The sequence below is a fragment of the Lytechinus pictus genome, chromosome 9 (genome assembly GCF_037042905.1).
Source record: "Lytechinus pictus isolate F3 Inbred chromosome 9, Lp3.0, whole genome shotgun sequence".
Taxonomy (NCBI): Eukaryota; Metazoa; Echinodermata; class Echinoidea; order Temnopleuroida; family Toxopneustidae; genus Lytechinus; species Lytechinus pictus.
The window spans coordinates 11,225,026-11,245,605 of NC_087253.1; the positions used below are offsets into that span (position 1 = coordinate 11,225,026).

The 20,580-nt window shown below is 37.3% G+C and overlaps 1 protein-coding gene and 1 long non-coding RNA gene across 2 annotated transcripts; both read right to left on the bottom strand.

Moving 5' to 3' along the window:
* Positions 1 to 988: 988 nt before the first annotated feature.
* LOC135155497 (uncharacterized) lies at positions 989 to 5,121 on the bottom strand. The gene is made up of 2 exons (XR_010294642.1): positions 4,946 to 5,121; positions 989 to 3,342 (listed from the first exon to the last, which is right to left on the bottom strand). It is a non-coding gene; the product is annotated as an uncharacterized LOC135155497 (long non-coding RNA).
* Positions 5,122 to 10,931: 5,810 nt separating this feature from the next.
* Positions 10,932 to 19,561, bottom strand: LOC135155573 (brevican core protein-like). The gene is made up of 5 exons (XM_064105067.1): positions 19,507 to 19,561; positions 18,404 to 18,595; positions 17,323 to 17,421; positions 16,364 to 16,545; positions 10,932 to 12,902 (listed from the first exon to the last, which is right to left on the bottom strand). The coding sequence occupies exons 1-5, from the start codon at positions 19,559 to 19,561 to the stop codon at positions 12,684 to 12,686; spliced, it is 747 nt and encodes a 248-aa protein (XP_063961137.1). The 3' UTR covers positions 10,932 to 12,683.
* Positions 19,562 to 20,580: the final 1,019 nt, after the last annotated feature.

Below are 20,580 nucleotides of genomic sequence, written 5' to 3' on the forward strand. Positions count from 1 at the left end.
TTGCTTTGTCAAATTGTTTGGAATCCCTCTTTTAATGTGAGGATAAAACAAATGTGAGGACACATTCCTTGAAGAGGGGGGGGGGGCTGTGTAGCGAACCCGTCCGCTACGGTGTTGGTTATAATGCATTAAACGTAGATGGCGCTATTGCTTTTGGCGCGTTAGAACCACAGAAATATAATACACGTAGAAGGATTGTTGTCATTCACCGTACACACACCACGATGGCCCCGCTCGAGCGCACACGCCGCCATCTTGTGTAGAGCAAAGATCCCGGGCGTCTACTGTATGCGTTCACAGCTAGAGCACTTTGCTGAATTGAAATTGTGAATTTATTCATCATGAAACGGGCATTTAATTTTGATTATTATTTTTTCTCTCTCTTCTATTTGCCACTTGTTAGTTTTTTCTGCCTTCCCCTTTCATGCTTCTATCTAACAGCTCTTCTGCCCCCTCTCTACTAGCTATATCTGTCTGTTCTTGGTAATTTTTTTCTTCCCTTTTTCTCCTCCTTTATTTTTATCACAAATTTTCTGCCCACCCTCTCCATTTATCCTTCTTCCCTCTATAGCCATCTAATGGCTCTTGGAAATTATTCTTGCCCCTTTTTCTCTTGAATGTCCCCATTCTCTTTCTTTAGTTTTATCCAACATTGCTTCTGCCCAACTTCTCTCTTTATCCCCCTCTCCCTCTCATGTCATCCAATAAATCTTGGCAATTATTTCTGCCCCCTCTCCTCTTGATTTCTCTCTCTCTCACTTCTGCCAGTTCTTTTCACCCATCTCTTTCTCTTCGTTAAGTGCTGAATTTGTATTCGCTCACTTTGCTCGGAGAATCCAATTCTCTTTCCAATTCTGCCTTTCTCACTACCTCCTTATGTTTTTAATATCTTTCTCCTCTTCTGCCTTTTTTTCTATTTGCTAATAATAAATGTCAATATGAGCAAGTCAGTTAATGACATAAAAAATTGATTCCATGGTTTCAAGAGTTTGATGTGAACAATATTTATTTCTGAGCTGTGGCAATAAGAAATGTGATAAAGATTCTTGTTAAAAATACAAGAAATGATAGATAAATATACTGCAGAACAGCACACAAACAAAATAGTACTGAAGTGGTGTACAATACATGTATATTTTCAGGAAATGAGTTGACTCCACAAGATCACAAGTCGTCCATAAGCCAAACGTAATCTTTACGAAAAACCAATCTGAAGCTGAACTTCATGCAGTTACAGCAATAAAATCAACTTATTTGTGTCAATTAACTGCATAAAATCATTAAGGAATACCGTTCATCGAGAAGTGTAAAAACATCTATATTTAATTCGCATACTGTACCTATCCAAAATTTCACAGCATGTTATATGTATGCTGTACTAGTATGAGTTTGAGCAAATATTGAATATCGTATGATAGAATCAACATAGGAGTACAAGGATTCGGAAGTACATGTGTGTATTATTGTGCACGTAGAGTATACTGTAGTTTCCTTTAAACTTGGAACATATTTAAACTTATCCCACCAGTAAAATCAGTTAAATAAAAGAAAAATCAAATAAAACATAGATTGTAAAACACTAAAAAAAATTTCACTTTCCATCATAAACAATTATAGGTACAGTACATCCTGGTTAGTATGCAAATGGGGAGCATCTGCCTACAGGTGCAACAGTACTTCAAAATATAAAAATGATATCTAATTAATGAGCACTAATCACAAGAAATCTAAATGAAAATGTGATTAGAAAAAATAATTGAGTTATTGAATTCCAAATGTTGGCAACTTTTTCTGAAAACAGCTGTTTGCATGCCATGAAGAATATGCAATAGGTGGGCTGTACATGTATAATTTCTGTGGTTGTATTCCTCTTCCAATACTTATATAATTTCAGTGTTTTGTTCGTCAGATTTGCCTCTACTTGTTCACATATTTTTCAAGCGTGGAATATGTACATGTATTACTTAAAAAATAGTGAACATATACATGTAAATTTCAAGGTATGTATAGACTAATACATTTAGCTGTTTTCAAATTTTCATCAAAATAAAGAATTTCTTTATTTAAAACACAAAAAGAAAATGTGTTGCAGATTTAGAATAACCCTAAAAATATATTATTTCTCTACCACTAGGTAGCATACAAAATAAATGACATGGCATTTACCCGTACACGTGACATTTATTTTTTAATCATCAACAATTATATGTATTCATAATGCAATAATGAAAGAGACAAAATATTGCAACACTATTAAGGCAAGTTTTGAATAGATATTTTGGCACTGAACACATGATCAAGGCTTAAGCTATAAATTTACAATTTTGTGTGAGACATGCACACTATACTTGAATACACGGTGCTTGAATGGTTAGACATCTTGTGCTAGCTGTCTTGATAAAATTCTTTTGGATTATCAATAAGTACATGTATTGATATTGCAATAATGAAAGAGTCAAATGAAATGTAAATATTGCAACACTATCAAGGCAAGTTTTGAATAGAAATTTTGGCACTGAACACATGATCAAGGCTTATGCTATAAATTTCCAATTTTGTGTGAGACATGCACACTCTACTAGAATTCATGGTGCTTGAACGGACAGACATTTTGTGCTAGTTGTCTTGATAAAACCATCAGTCCAGATGGATATACCTGGTAATAGTTCATATTGTAATGATAAAGAAAGAGTCCAATGAAATGTTTATATTGCAACACTAATAAAGGCATGTTTTGCATACACATTACGGTACTATACACATGATCAAGTCTTTAAGTTTTCTTAAGATCATTCATCAGCCTGAATGGATAACAATAATTAACATTGCAATGATAAGGAAAGTCAATGTTTTAATAATGCAACACCATTAAGGCTACATATTTACAAATTTGTGTGAGACATGCACACTATTGGTGTTTGAATGGACAGACATTCTGTGCTGGTTTCCTTGCATCAGTTGCATGCTGGCTAAACTTCTAAAGGCATCAGCATGAATTACAATTTTTTCTGGAAAGATGTATTTTTTGTAATTTGTAGCATGCATAAAACAAGGGAAAGTTGCTGGCACTTCCATTCCCACATTTTGCAATCTGGTAAAAAAAAAAAAAAAAATCCTTTGCCGGTGGAATTACAATGTACATGTATATGATTAAAAACAGGTCAACACTATGCAAAGTAATAAGTCATACATCAAACGAGTCCAAAATGACAGTTTAGGTTAATATATTGGCGTATATGGTACTGGTCTGAGCACAGGGTGGCATACTTGCTCGGTGTCCACTTGTCTCTTTTCATCTTGACCAGCCATTCCTTTAGATGGGCTGAACCAGCTTTGGGAAATCTAAAAATGGATAGAGAACAAAATAAAATGATTTAATCAATTTTTAATGTATTTGGCAGATAAAATAAAATAAAGTACTAACCTCACACTAGTGTGAGTGGTCACAACTAGCCAGGAGGCTCCTAGAGATTAAAGTCATACCACTGACGCGTGTAATCTCCACGGAACCAGGGATGGCATACCATTGCACTACACGCACCGCCATTTTCGCATAACTTAATCAAAATCGAAACTTTTCTCTAGGGTTTTGAGCCCAAATTTACATGTATTTTTACAAGTAGTTTAACTCCCCGAACGCACTAATATTTATTCAAATGAAGTGTTAAATTTAAAAAAAATAATACTAGAACAGGAGTGTTTACTCAGTCTGTTATTGTTGCAGTCATGTTTTCTTTGTTATGTAGCTTAGCTTCCAGACACGTTTAGAGGGCGGCAAAATCATGAGCGGTGCTAAATAAGAAATGTGTGCACTTGCCGATAAAGATAATGAATCTTACCTCGATGCTAAATGGCACTTCAACTGGTCTAGCGTGCAGGACAATTTAGCATCGAGGTGAGATTCATATTTATCGGCAAATGCATGCATTTTATATCTAGCACCACTCATAATTTTGCCGCCCTTATAGAAGGTGCAAGTCAGTAAAATTCATAAACTTCACATAATTTTTGTATCCAAAGATGGATTTCCTAGGGAAATCCATCTTTGTTTTGGTCTTTCTCTTATGCGTCTAACCGAAGAGTGTCAAGACGTTAATGATGAAGAAGTATATGTCATTATTTTTCAAAGTCATCATCATTGCGACCTCAAGGCTCACGACTACGGTATATCGTGACAAAGAATCCTAACATCGAGGCACAAACTGGACCCTCAAAAAAAGAGGAAAAGTTAGACCTCTATGTTGCCTACGTTCTCGGTATCGATCAGCCATTTTGTTTTCATTTTTGAAAGAAGAACGAACGAGACAGAACTTTTCCTTTTTGGGGGTCCAGTTTGTGCCTCGATGTCAGGTTTCTGTGTCACGATAGACGTCATCCATATAATCTAGGTTACGTAGGTAAGTGCATAATTCATTTTTTCCTTTTTATTTGGGGTGCTATTGTGACCCCATTCTACCCCATTTGAACTCTTGGAGAGTACCCACTGCCATGGCTAAGTATTGAAGTAAACTAAGGACAAGACTAAGAGTCTAACTTCTTCTAAGCCTAGGACTCGAGGACGAGTCCTGCGCTCCGAGTCTGAGTGACACGCTTGGGACCCGGAGCTCCACATCATCGTCATGCACATGGCCTGGGCTGGGTTAAACATGTTAAACAAACATTATTTATTTGAACATGACACAACCAGTATTCATTCTAATTATGTTCATCACTTTCACACGCATAGGGCCAGGCCACCCACCCAGGCCAGGGAGAATCTCTCTCGAGCTCTCCCTCTTCAGTGTCACTTGATAATATTCACACAAACACAAAACATAACGGATGGGACCGAAGGTCAGTACTGACTACTACTGGCGTGCAATGCGCGATGCGTGAATACAAAACGACTAAAACCTATCTTTAAACTCTTATTTTATCGATTATTTGTGATTAAAGTACCACTTACTTGTGAAATGTTTTTCCTGACCCTTTCACGAGTCGATTAGTACAGTTGATTGCGGCACAAGAAGGCATTTTGAAGGATGATGATGATATCTTTCATTGTAAACATGGTAAAGCACGTACGATCGGAAGCTAATTCTTTTCATGCGCTATCCAAGATGGCCGCCGGCTCGCACCGGAGGAGCCAATCAGCGGCCTTTATAATCCTTCTACCCAGGACCAAAATCCAGTTAAAACCAATTAGGGCAAAACCAATTGAAACCAGTTGGCCAACTGGTTTCAATAGGGAAATTGGAACAACTGGTTCCAATTGAAAACCAGTTGCCAATTGGTTCCAGTTAAAAACCAATTGAAAACCAGTTGCCAATTGGTTCCAGTTAAAACCAATTGGGCAACTGGAACCAGTTGGCAATTGTTGTCAATTGGTTCCAGTTGTTCCAATTTCCCTATTAAAACCAATTGAATCCAATTGGAGGCAACTGGTTTCAATTGGTTCCAGTTGAAACCAATTGGAGGCAACTGGTTTCAACTGGAACCAGTTGAAACCAATTGGTTTCCAACTGGATCCAATTGGAACTTCCAGTTGGAACGAACTTAATTAGTTACAAATTAATTAGCATTTGCAGTAACTATTTCTCATGCCAACACAGAAGCAGTGTTATATGTCTATTAATACCAATGTAAAGGGCATTGATAAAATACAGACTTTCATGTATATATATTTATATGGAAGATCTTCAAATATATGTACTTTTATTTGATGTAATTTGGTAACAGTTAGTGGTGTACTAATTATCCTTTAATCTGTTTTAATTATAATCTATAACATTTATGAACATGGTTTTAACTGCTAAGTATTCTAAATACTAATCTTTAAAAAGTGTGGTACTTGAAATTGTAAAGAATTAAATAGATACATTGTTAATGATGATTAATCTCATAAAACATTAATCTGTGCACACTGGCAAATAATATGCAAATTAACTGGTTTCAATTGGATCCAGTTGGGTAACTGGAAAATTTCCAATTGGAAACCAATTGGAAATAATTTCCAGTTACCCAACTGGTTCCAATTAGAATTCATTTCCAGTTACCCATCTTTCCAGTTAGAAGTCATCTCAGTTACCCAATTGGTACCAGTTAGGATTTCCAGTTACACAACTGAATGGTTCAAGTTAGGATTTCCAGTTACCCAACTGGTTCCAGTTAGAAATCATTTCCAGTTGGAAGTCATTTCCAGTTACCCAACTGGTTCCAGTTAGGATTTCCAGTTGCCCAACTGGTTCCAGTTAGAAATCATTTCCAATTGGAAGTCATTTCCAGTTACCCAACTGGTTCCAGTTAGGATTTCCAGTTGCCCAACTGGTTCCAGTTGGGATTTCCAGTTACTCAACTGGTTCCAGTAAGAAATCATTTCCAATTGGAAGTCATTTCCAGTTACCCAACTGGTTCCAGTTAGGATTTCCAGTTGCCCAACTGGTTCCAGTTGGGATTTCCAGTTACTCAACTGGTTCCAGTTAGAAATCATTTCCAGTTGGAAGTCATTTCCAGTTACCCAACTGGTTCCAGTTAGGATTTCCAGTTGCCCAACTGGTTCCAGTTAGAAATCATTTCCAATTGGAAGTCATTTCCAGTTACCCAACTGGTTCCAGTTAGGATTTCCAGTTGCCCAACTGGTTCCAGTTGGGATTTCCAGTTGCTCAACTGGTTCCAGTAAGAAATCATTTCCAATTGGAAGTCATTTCCAGTTACCCAACTGGTTCCAGTTAGGATTTCCAGTTGCCCAACTGGTTCCAGTTGGGATTTCCAGTTACTCAACTGGATCCAGTTAGAAATCATTCCCAATTGGAAGTCATTTCCAGTTACCCAACTGGTTCCAGTTAGGATTTCCAGTTGCCCAACTGGTTCCAGTTGGGATTTCCAGTTACTCAACTGGTTCCAGTAAGAAATCATTTCCAATTGGAAGTCATTTCCAGTTACCCAACTGGTTCCAGTTAGGATTTCCAGTTGCCCAACTGGTTCCAGTTGGGATTTCCAGTTACTCAACTGGTTCCAGTTAGAAATCATTTCCAGTTGGAAGTCATTTCCAGTTACCCAACTGGTTCCAGTTAGGATTTCCAGTTGCCCAACTGGTTCCAGTTAGAAATCATTTCCAATTGGGAGTCATTTCCAGTTACCCAACTGGTTCCAGTTAGGATTTCCAGTTGCCCAACTGGTTCCAGTTGGGATTTCCAGTTGCTCAACTGGTTCCAGTAAGAAATCATTTCCAATTGGAAGTCATTTCCAGTTACCCAACTGGTTCCAGTTAGGATTTCCAGTTGCCCAACTGGTTCCAGTTGGGATTTCCAGTTACTCAACTGGTTCCAGTTAGAAATCATTCCCAATTGGAAGTCATTTCCAGTTACCCAACTGGTTCCAGTTAGGATTTCCAGTTGCCCAACTGGTTTCAATTGGTTTCAACTGGAAATTGTTAAATTCCAGTTAAAACCAATTGAAACCAGTTGAAACCAATTGAAACCAATTGAAACCAGTTGGAAATCCAACTGGTTTCAATTGGATTTTGGTCCTGGGTACCTAGTTAACAATTCGTTGGTTAGAACCACTGAACTGGAAATACGTGGAAGTCGTGTTCACCCCACTGATCTCTCCCCTATTAGTGGAGAGATCAGTGGTTCACCCAAGCAAAACATCGCCGGCGAACTCGATAAGTCACGTGACGTATTTCCAGTTCAGTGGTTAGAACTAAATTGGTCGACGGACGCAACGCACTGCGTAAGGCAGCTCTCGGAGACTATAAATAACGCAGTGAACCGTTCCAAGACGGAAGATGAAGGTAGAGTATGGTATAGCGAAGCTGCCTTTCGATTTTGGTGTGGAGGGAGACATCGTTGCCATGGTAACAAGAGTTTTTGTGGAAATAGCAGAGATGTCCTTGTGAGCGCTCTACCTGCTGCATTACTTCTCCGATCATCTTCAAATGTGGCATGAAGGTCCATTATGGTAAAGCAAAGCCGCCTATTGATTTTAGTGTGGGCGGAGACATTGTTGCCATGGTAACAAGTTTTTGTGGAAATAGCAGAGATGTCTTTGTGAGCGCTCTACCAGCTGCATTTCTTCTCCGATCATCTTCAAATATGGCGTGAAGGTCCATTATGGTACAGCAAAGCCGCGTAACGATTTTGGTGTGGGTGGAGACTTCGTTGCCATGCAAACAACAGTTTTTTAGGAAATAGCAGAGATGTCCTTGTGAGCGCTCTACCAGCTGCATTTCTTCTCCGAACATCTCCAAATATGGCATGAAGGTCCATTAAGCAAAGCCGCCTATTGATTTTGGTGTGGGCGGAGACATCGCTGCCATGGTAACAAGAGTTTTGTCTCGCCCACCAGAGGTGAAGGCGAGACTTAGGGATCCAAATGTCGTCCGTCCGTCACAAACCTAATGACACATAACTCCACAACCGTAAGTCACTTTTCAACCATGCAAACTTGGATGGTAGATGGACTTGGGGGACCTGCATGTTATGCTGCAGTCAGAGGTCACATGGTAAGGTCAAAGGTCATTTTCAGGTCAACGTTAAAGTTTACATGCAAGACTCTCTTATGACACGTAACTCCGCAACCGTACGCAAGTCACTTTTCAACCAATTTTTTTCAACCGTTTTTTTAACGATCATTGCTAATGTAATGGGACGAGACCAAACGGAGATGAATTGAGCGTCAGAACACAATTTAATATACTTATAGACCGAAAGTTGCATCATCACCACAATCATCACCACTACCACCATTATCATCACCACCATCACCATCATCATTAAGCATAATCACCACAATGATTACCAAATCATCATCATAGTTATAACTAAAATAATTGCCATCACCATGATCATCACAATCACCGTCATGTTCACCATGATCATGCACCATCATCACCACCACCATCACAACCATCATCACCATCATCTCCATGATCACCATCATCATAATCATTACCATTACCACCACCATCGCCATCATCTTCACCAGCACCACCAGCATCGTCGTGATCATCACCATAATTATAACAATAAACATCACCATCATCATCACCATCACAATCATCTCCATCAATATCAAATTCATTTTGATGAAATTTTCAGTGCTTTTCCAGATGGACAATTACTCTATTCAGTCAAATATCATGTGCATTCACAGCATGGAGTACTCCTTTCACACAATGAAGAAACAGAAACATCACCAACTAAAAAACACATTGTTGAGATAACGTACAAATGACTTTAAATACCATCTATACAGTAATGCAACTTTACAAAGAAATCTTGCCGTAGTGCTGCTACATACTTAATTACACCATAAGAAGCCAATAGAGGGCAGCAAACAGCGAGTTACAGTTTCGCAGATTGTCAACTGATTCACATAATATACAAAAGCTCTTTCTCCCCTACATTATCAGGGGAGTATTTCATGAAACAAATGGTCATTATTTCCACTAAAAACTGTTATAAGCTACTGAAATGCTGCACCTGATTGGCTAAGAGCAAATCAGTCAAAGAAAATCAATGACAACTTGCTTCATGAAATACTCCACATTTGATAAGAGCCCTGGCAAGCTTCTACTACATTGAATTCAAATCACGACCCTAATGCTTGCCAGAGGTTTGCCCAACATATCATCTAAATGAATGGTTCTGATTATATCAGAGATAGTCGCATGTTAAGATTTACAGAAGAGGCCTTAAATAAAGTGGTCCATTAAAATGCATGTTAATATATCACACTGCAGACAGGTAAAATATAGGCGGATAAGAGAGAAGGGGAGGGGGGGGTTGAAAGGAACAAATTCACACTTAATTATGGCAAGCCACGTGTGTGGCATGGAACATCAGACACATTTAGGGTGTATCAACCATAGACAGATATAGATATTAATGAAGAAAATTGACAAAAATAATTGCTTGTTACGGGATGTCATAGGAATAACACATCTAGAATCATGTGAACAGGAGTCCAAAAATTATTGAGAAATTGATGTTTAGAACAAACATTGGGAATTGATATTTACCCCTTCCCTCGAAACCTGCCATTAGACTGACCAAGAGATACAGACATTGCCCATGTATCCTCTAATTTCAGCAATAAAAAATATGTTTAAGAAAGAGGATTAGTTAGGTTAGGAGTCCAGTAGAACTATAAAAGAGTTATTGTTGAAGAATACAGAAAGTGGTGGTCACACCTGTTTATCTTAATATACATACATAACATTTTGTTGGAAAAAATGAAATAATTTTCTATTCTGTTAATTATTCTGTGCCTGATGTATACATAAATTACATTCTGTGTATTTCGAGGTCTTCATACGATCCTGTATTTAAATACGGACAATTTAATATTTACCCTGAAAAGATACACAAAACGTACCATAATAGTCAGAATTCCACCAAAATTTCAAATTTCTTCAATAAAACATAATAAAAAGTACAAAAATCAGTAAAAAGACATTTTTCAGCTCACCATGATTAAAAAAAGATGACAGATTTACAAACATGTTCATAAGGGGGCAGGCCGTAAAAGTCAAATGTATGCCCCCCAAAAATTGAATTTCTCATGCAAGCCTCACAAACATCACAAACGTTATTTTGTGAAATGAGTAAAGACCTCCTTGGCCCATAACAAAAAGCTTAGCAATCATTGTTAAAGAATATCTCTACAATTGATTGCATTGTCTACAATATACAATCAATCATGAAAATCAAGCATACGATTAATCACCAACCTTCGTGTTACCATGGTTACGGGACCCAGGTTACAGTGAAGTTTACTCTGATTTTTTCAATTGAATATATGCTGCGGAGCATTGAGTGGAACTGAAAAATGAAGTTAGCAAAATATTTGATGTCAGCCCAGAATTTATAAACTGTATATCTAGAGATATATATGACAAAATGGTAACCATTCTTTGGCCTAAAATAGTTCTTTCTTTCTTTTTTTTTAAGAACGGACAGGTATTTATTTGCATATTCCTGAAATATTGAGTTTCAATAAATTATTAAGTTGTTTGAAAATAATTGATGCATGAGAAAACTCTAAATAGCGCTAAAGGGCAGAAACAACCTTCAAACAACTCATCTTTCTTGAAGTCTCTTTTCTCTTCTTCTTTTCACTCTCTTTCTCCCTAGTCTTTATTCTTTCTCTCTCTCTTCGCCATCTTTCCCTTTTTTCTATCCTCCGTTCATTGCGTGTCACTTTAAATGTGTAATTACCACTGCAAATCTTCATCATGCGTACATGAATCTGTTTGTTCAATTAAGTTATATTAAATTTTATTGATAATGACAATGATTTTCACTACATATATATATTTGCAACTTTATTTAATTGTAATAATTGCATACAAAAATTATGTTTGCATTATTTCGGCGGATTACAAGTAATAGCGTATTCTCGCATCCACTTCGCGGACGCTTTCTGGAACGTTAAATCTATTGAAAAAGCCCCTCAAGTCACAATGGACAGATTAGAAGTCATTGTCGAAGAATTGATGAACCGCAACAGCACATCGTCTTAGATTCGGACCGGACGAAAACAATTCAAATAGGCCCTTGTCGTTTTTCCAGGAGATCGTTTCATAAAGCTGTTCGTAAGTTTAGAGTGATCCTTTCTTGTGGTAAGTGGTATAGACCAAAATGTTCATTGGCGATGGTTGCACGCGTACGAAAGGTTCACCATGCAGGCGTTCTCAAAATCACTCTTAACTTAGGAACAGCCTTTTGAAACGGCCCCCAGGTAGGCATTTAATGACAGCTGTAAGCACTGACTAAATTGTCAGTGCTGACAATTTCAATAAAATATTTGGTTTTGATTGGCTGAGTGGCACTGGCCTAAGACTGTTACTATGGTAACTGTCGGAGAAAGACAACTTGTCATTGCTGACAACTTTCATGAAACGGTCTCTAGGACAACACTGCTGTTTTGATTCACCGATTTTCGACAAAGACTGCTTTGTTATGAAGGGCTTTTGACAAAAGATACCCTGTGTTATAGAAAGCGTCTGCCGCGATTGCGAAAAAATGTCTCATTAATGCTGCCCATAAGAACAATACTAGCGTTGGAACGCAGGAGAACACGGGATATGATTGTTAGAAATCGAAGAACATGGAATATTTGATGTCAAGAAAGCCGAAGGACACTGAATTTGCATTTTAGAAAGCGGAAAACTAGGGACTATGCGCTAAAGCTACTACTACTTGTTCTATGTGACCAGTCACCCTAAAACCAACGATAATTAAGTCGCCAAAGAAAGTTCTCGGTAATAACTTCGTCTTCAAACGTAAATAAATGCAAATTTAGTTTATCTGAAAGAGCAATTCTTCTTCTTCATACTGTCAAAATGCGAGGTTGGAATGTTAAATAAAAGATAAGATCCAGAGTTTTCTTTGCGCAATTTTTTACTGCTTGTAAGTTTGACTGAAAGTTATGTTTCAGTGTGCCCAAACTTCAAACCTTGTTTTTTCCTTATTCTTTGAAGCTCTCAGAGAATTTCTTCTACATCAACTTGTTTTGGTTAATATATAACACGGTTTTTTTTTCGAGTAACATGAAATATAGATAGTTGTTTAATCATTCATTTGACTTGATAAAAAAAGAAGTATTCGTAAGAATACATATTAAGTAAATATCGCTCATTATAACATTTTACGTCGAACTGATTTGATTTGACTATGTCAAAATATGTCATTAATCGATTACAGGGTGATATCGATCTTGCAGAAATAACTTCTCGCATAGGCACTGCACATCCTAGTAAGCCATTTGCCGTCATCCATGTCCATGCCGACACATTGTTTGTCAGTATCGGGTTGGCCTGGAGCCCAATTGGTGAAGTCCACTGGTGAGCCATCCGTCCACGTTACGAAAGATCCTCCGCCCGGTTGACGGCGTCCTAACCACACGGAAGGGTTTATCTGAAAAAATATATGTATATAAAGAATAGTCGTTATGATCACATTTTGGAATTGGGGTTAACTAAGAGAGAGGGGACCTAGAGAGCTAGGAACCTAACTGTAAGATTACCATCCACTCGTACTGGTTGTTTCAACTTTCGTCCACGTACCCGCCCGAGATGGACAGCGCTATATAGAGTACCGAAGCGATGACGTCAGTTGCCGTGGTGTCATTGCAGCCGGGTTCTACATAAATGAACCCGCCGAATAAAAGTGTGTGTTTCTCATAGGAGAAAATGGCTGCTAACGGAATTTGATCGCTTGCAAACTATTTTTCAGATGAGCCAACGTGTACAGACGATCGTCAGTTGCGACTCTATTTAAAACCAGCCCGCCATGAAACCATGGCAACAGACGTCACACTTCGGTACTCTTTATCAATCGACAACGATGGTCAGTAAAATGTCGCTCATAATTATGCTGATAGATAATTGTGGCATACGTCACGTCATAAAGTGCATTAGATGTGCGCAAATACAAGCTCTAAGCCCCGCCACGGCGGGGCTTAGAGCTTGTATTTGCGCAATAATCAAAGCGCGCTTTGATTATTAGTTGCCCATTTCATTCAATATTACCGGAAAATGACTCTTTACGGCCAGTACCGCATGTGTAAATGACACGTTTTAGATATTTCACTGTTTTAACAAATTGGATTGCTTAATGTATTTCCAATTCACGGTGCTCTTTGATGAATGATTGTTTTAAGTGATCGAAGATTTTCAAGATAAAATGATAATCCCTTCAGAGGTAATTTTGGACGAAACCATTTGACAATGGGGGTTTTAGCAATATTTTTTTTCATGAGCATTTCTTTTACAAATTGCTGCCGATTGCTGCGCTATAAATACCATGGCGGTCTTTGTTATAGTTCATGCTTTACATTGATACCAAATTTAGCGGCATATACGTGCATTTTCTGGAGATATAACCAATTTTCCAACAACATGCTCGCCGTATTTATCACAAAAATCGTTCAAAGTTAGTGTCCCATTATGCACGTGCCGAACGTTGCGGGTGACATTAAACAAAAGCTTCTGAGCCAATCAAAACCTGGAATTTCATTGGTATGGTTATTACTGATAACCGTCATGAAATATCCTCCTGTGGCCCGTTTCATAAAGGACTTACAACTGTTGTAACTTTGTCATTTCGGCAACTACCATGGAAACCTTGATTATGATTGGCTGCTATATAGCTGAGCCCTGTTATACCATGGTAGTTGCCATTATGGCAAAGTTACAACAGTTGCAGGTCCTTTATGAAACGGGCCGCAGGAGGATGTTTCATGACGGTTATCAGTAATAACAATACCAATGAAATCCCAGGTTTTGATTGGCTCAGAAGCTTTGGCAAGACATCTTTCATATCATTCCTACGTAATATTGCCGTAACTTGAAAGCACAAACGTGGTAAGAGCACAGGCCCTAATAAAACAATTTTAATATATATATATATATTTAAAAAAAATATATATATATATTATTTATATATATATATATACATGTATATATATATATATATATATATATATATATATATATATATATATACATATATATATGTATATATATATATATATATGTATATATATATATATATATATATATATATATATATATATATATATATATATATATATATATATATTAATGAGGCAAAGTGGTAATGCATTGTACTTTGTTCCAACAGTTCATTTTGAATTCCAAATTTTTGACGTTAAACATACGTCTTCCTCAGGGATACAATATATATATATATATAAACTCCTCAAAAAAAGTTTGGAAATCTGACTTTGATCGATAATCCCTCTTCGGTTTTAGTAAAAATCAATGTGTAATTAATATCAATGAATAGAGCATTTAATTTTCTTTAAGATGATACCCTACATGATATGATTACGGTTCACATGGAGGTGCAGTGCCTTAAAATGTGGGGCAAGGTCAAAATTAAAAAGTTGCAAAATGACGCAATATTGAAAGTCACTGTTCTTTTTTCCGTGGTGATGATCATGAGTGAGTTTTTCAGTAATTTCTTTCAATTGTTTTCATGCACCTTAACATCAACATTAACATGGAATCAAACACACCTCTGCACAAGCAAAAACATAACAAACAAACATGCATGGGTATTTCAAACAACGACACAAACCATTTTATCTCACAGAACCATCACTACAGAAGCAGGGGCTTGGTTTGAATGGATTTTCATCTCTACTGACACAGACAAAAGAACCATGTTCTGTATTGACCCTTCATGACTATTTCTGCTCGTTTTGCAGCTTTTCGATTCAGACCTCATCCAACACTTTTGAATCCTGCTCTTTTCGTGAAGGCATGATCATAACAAGCATGGTATCATCTTAAAGAAAATTAAATGATTTTTTGAATGATATCAAATATGCATTGTGCAATATTGGGAGTTGGGAGAAAGGAATGGTCAAACTCAGATTTCCAAACCATTTTTGCTCGTTTTGCAGCTTTTCAATTCAGACCTCATCCAACACTTTTGAATCCTGCTGTTTTCGTGATGGCATGATCATAACAAGCATGGTATCATCTTAAAGAAAATTAAATGATTTTTTGAATGATATCAAATATGCATTGTTTAAAATTGGGAGTAGGGAGAAATAATGGCCAAACACTGATTTCCAAACTTTTTTGAGAGGTTTATATATATATATATATATATATATATATATATATATATTTATATATATATTGTGTGAAAGAAAATGGATGAAGAGAACAATGGTAGGCGTAGCTTAAATCAAGGTTCCCCAGAGCTATCTACCCTTTTTGGAAAAATTGGTGATGCCGAAAAAATGTCCCTGCCGGGAATCAAACCCGGGCCCCCAGCTTTGAACGCCGGTGCCTTAACCACTAGACCACAGAGACGGGTTAGTGGCTAGGGCGACCCCGATCCAATTGACCGTCAGATAGACAGATTTTCGACACCATACCAATTATAATTTCCTTTGTCGGGTGAAGGTGGGTTTTGAACAATGACAAGCCGCCATGCCTCAGCTGGATCAAAGCTATTGCTTTGATACAGTACACGTATATATATATATATATATATATATATATATATTTATTTATTGCGCGTTGGTATCATCACCACATGATGCAACCTGTTTTGGATTTAATAAATTCATCCCTGAAGAAGGTCTATGACCGAAAATTTGGAAGATTATGTCTCCTCACGGCGTTTCTATTAAGTCTTCATTTGTTTCTATATATATATATATTGTCATTTTGCGCTTTGAAATTGGGGTTTTTAACAAGATAGAGCTTTATAAAGAAGTCTCGGGAACGCCATTAGGCTGCAAAGTCAAACCTCTTTCCCGATCAAAACAATTTGCGGGGCAACCAGTCCTTGCCAGCAAATGTATTCCAATTGATTTATCAGTCAAAAATACATACCCCTTCCATGTTCCAAATAAAATTCAATTCTTCCCGGCTGTGAATGGACAGTATGTTTGCTCGTCTTCCGGATATTTTGACGCCACGACAATTCGATAGGGCCGTCTCGAATATAGCCGTCTCAGAGAAGTAGCCGTAACAGCTCCCTCGAAAATAGATCCAAGAATCTGGACAAGTCCAGGCTAATTAAGTTTGAAAGAAACGGTGAAGGCTGGTCAGTAAGAGTCCTTGAGATATCAACTAATCACATGCATGCATGGCACCAGGCAAAAGTCTTCAGAAAACGGATGAAATACTATGGAAAGGTGCTTGAAATAACGCCATGGCTGGACCCGAACATACCTCCTTCAGTCTTAAAGGAGAGAGTCAGAACCGGTGATTACTAGGGATTTATAAATATAGGGTGCATCGCCTTGTCTGCCCCATTGGCGGCGGAAGTCTAAAAATTTAGGGGGGGACCACCAAAAATGTTTGACAAGCCAAATAAAAGGTTACAAATTATCAAATTTTAGGGGGAGGCCGACAAAAAAAAATTGACAAGCCAAAAAAAAAAAATTTAGGGATGGACACGTCCCCCCCCCCGTCCCACCCGCTTCCCCCCCCCCGTCCCACCCGCTTCCGCCGCCTATGGCCTGCCCCACCCCCAAAAAAATATTAAATAAATAAATTAATTTTAAAAAACCCACAAAAACCACTGGCGTATTCATTTTATACCGATTTCCGAAATTCTCCCAATCTTCCCAAAACCAGAAGTTTTCAACCTCAATATTGGTCGAATCGACAAATCATTTCCTTCCCAAGAATCTGACTTTAAAAAGGTCGTTATGCCTAGTCTCCAGAACAGGAATTCAGTTACTTCTTTCTTAGGCTTATAAAAAAAAAATTTGGCGGATCTCCCACGAATGGGGTGCTTCCCGCCCTTCCCCTGATCTCCGGATCAGCTACAACTATAGACCTACCACAAACCGGTCCATAATATCCCGACCGGCAGCTGCACTCAAATCCATCAAGTGTATCCACACAGCTACCTCCATTCAGACAAGGTGATGACAGGCAATCTACGGGTGAGTTAAAAAAAATTACATTTCGCAATCTTTAATTGTTGGATCTTTAGGGGTCTTTATCAAAAAGGTATATTTTGGGGTGCCAAGCTCGAAATGTAATCAATTGTCCTGAAATTTCGATTATTACTCTGGGTTTTCTAAATATGTGGGCTCATGACCTGGTCCTCAACTTTCCCTAAAATTGGAATATGCAGTTTAGGCCGATTTTCGAAATCTTGCTCCCCATCTGGCTCTAAAGAACAAGAAACTTTAGTGCAAGTTGTGGTAGGGATTTAAATTGATTTTAATAATAGTCTGTCTCTGTATATAGATAAAAAATATATATATTGCCAAAGGATTTTGGACGAATCTGTTTCATATCTTTGATGCATGTTGGTAAAAAAATATATATCTATGCTGGGCAATTATTGTCCAATTGAGCAAATTTATTTCCCAATTATTAGTTTTATTACCCAATTTGGACCCTTTTTTGCCCTACCTTTTTAAAAGTGTATTCTTTTCTATCGCCATCGATGGCTATCCAATTTTATTTCTTAATTATCATTGGGTAATTAAGTTTCATGAAGAATTAAAAAATATCTCACTGATTTTTAAAATGATCACATTTGTGAATAAGAACCAAAGTTCTGATTGTCATTCTGGTAAATTGCCACTTGGTCTACGTCAGTATCGATTATTTTTGCAATTTAATCTTATTAATTGGAGCCCATACATCATTGTCTGATCTCCAGTTAGGTTCTCATCATCACCATCACCATCATCATTATTACCATCTGAATCAAAATTATCACCATCACCATCATCATTACCACCACATGATGTTGGTGATTATGATGATGATGCTTTACGACCGCAGTCATCATCATCAAAATATTATACTACCATATATTACTATCATTATTATTATTATTATTGCTATTATAATTATTATAATTGTTGTTGGTAATATTATTATTATTATTCGATAAAAAAATACCTGGCTGTTTACAAATCAGTTTGTGAGTGAGAACCCGATCGAACTCAGGTGGCAACCGAATGTCTTCATCGGATACCCTCTTCGGAACCAGTTGGATGGTGTCACCATTGTCCAAGACAGAGAAACCACAGGATAGTGACGTAAAGGGGCATTCCTCCGGAATCCCATCAGCTATGGAGGCGACAATAAAAGCTGGACATCGAAATAAATCGGTAAAAAATTGTTTAAAATTGTTTAAAATGTTTATACGCTTATGGAATATTGTTGATAAATAATAAGTCATTGAGTTATTAGGATATTTCGGATATTTTTCCATATTTGCTGCGCTCGACCCATGGGGGGATGAATGTGTACCCGCTTGGAATTTAATTCTTAAGTTAGATACACCCCGGGGGGGGGTCAAATATATTGCTGTACGTATGCGGGACCCCCCGCCCCCCCCCCCCCCCCAAAAAAAAAAAAAAAAAAAAAAAAAAAACGCGTTTAAACTGGTGGGTTTTTTCACTTTTGGACGGGGGGCGCGCGTGCACTCGTTAAGAGTGTCAAAGACTGGTCAGTGGTCAATCGCGGGGTCAAACGTATTTAGGGTATGTTTTATGGGTATAATTTGGTCACGCATGTGTACAGCAACACATTTGACTGCCCCATCCCCCAAGTGCCGGAAAGAATCTTGGGCTATTTAAAGGGACTAAAGCAAAGGTGATTGCGTCTTCGAATAGCCAACTAGATAAACGGCTTTTTTAAAAGCTTTATAAAAATTATGTCATTATTACATTACTATGGACTTTCCCGAGCTAAATATCAGTCATAGTTTTTTTTTCTGCGGTGCCCGCTGTCATGTAATGAAGATTGATAATGACTGGGTTCTACTGGAACTATCCCAATACTTGGGCTAGTCTTACAAGGGTTACAACAGTTTCAAATCAAACTAAAAATGCAATCGATCGAAATGTCCCTTATCTATAATAGCTTATACAAGGATTTAGATCTGTCGATCTTGCATGATCGCAATTTGGATTCAGTTCGAATCCATCGTATTTCTTTCCGAGACGGTGGTCAAGAAGTTCTTGAACAAAAGTGAGAAATAAAACTGCAGGACTTACCATAAAATACCAGGAAAATGGCAAGAAAATAACGCTTTTCAGTCCCAAGCGTCATTTTTAAAGGACAAGTCCACCACAACAAAAAGTTGTTTTGAATAAAGAGAAAAATCCAACAAGCACAACGCTAGCTGAAAATTTCATCAAAATCGGATGTAAACTAAAAAAGTTATGACATTTTTTAATTTCGCTTAATTTTATAAAACAGTGTTATATTATATGCACATCCTGGTCTGTATGCAAATGAGGGAATTGATGATGTCATCCACTCACTACTTCTTTTGTATTTTATTATATGAAATATGAATTATTATAATTTTCCCCTTTTTGTCATGTGAAAGAAAGTTTTGTTTCTCTCTGAACATGTGGAATTACCATAATTTTAACATTTTATGGTTCCCTAATGTCAAATTTGTTGAAATTGAAATATTGTGTAATTCAAACAATAAAAAAACAAAATACATAGTAAGTGAGGGACATCATCGACTCTCTCATTTGCATGTTGCTGACTTGTGCATATAACTAGTTTGTGAAAAATAAGCGAAACTTTAAAAATTGCATAACATTCTTTTTTTACATCCAATTTTGATGAAATTTTCAGCGTTATGCTAGTTGGATTTTTCTCAATTGATTCAAATCTACATTTTCAGGGGTGGACTTGACCTTTAAAGCCGCTGCGATATAGCGGGAGAATAACAGGTCGGACGGTTAATGAGCTACACTCAAAGAGATCCTGATCAAGTACCCCAACCAACTAATTAAAAATGTTGTTCATTAGGTTTGAAGAGGAATAAATATGTTAAACTTTGAACAGTAATGGATTATTATTAATACTGTAGTATGATACATGATTATTGTATTGTGTTTCGTAAAACCAAGGTGATGTTTGCGCTTTCTTTTTCATTTGTTGCTTGTAAATGGCAATTAATCAACTGAAGTGCGCATCAAAAAGAAAAGGGGCATCATGGATGGAATGAGGGCAGTGGCGTACCCAGGATTTTTCAAAGGAGGGGGGGCAAATTCGTCTGCCAAAATATTTGACAAGCAAAAAAAAAAGGTCTTCAACCACAAAAAAAG

What these genes read in the sequence shown, in the direction of transcription:
- LOC135155573 (XM_064105067.1), bottom strand. Translation starts at nt 19,561, where the DNA reads ATGACGCTTGGGACTGAAAAGCGTTATTTTCTTGCCATTTTCCTGGTA. An exon ending in ACTGATTTGTAAACAGCCAG is followed by an intron (nt 17,422 to 18,403) that starts GTATTTTTTTAT and finishes ACTCACCCGTAG; the next exon opens with ATTGCCTGTCATCACCTTGT. An exon ending in TTATTTGGAACATGGAAGGG is followed by an intron (nt 12,903 to 16,363) that starts GTATGTATTTTT and finishes ATATTTTTTCAG; the next exon opens with ATAAACCCTTCCGTGTGGTT.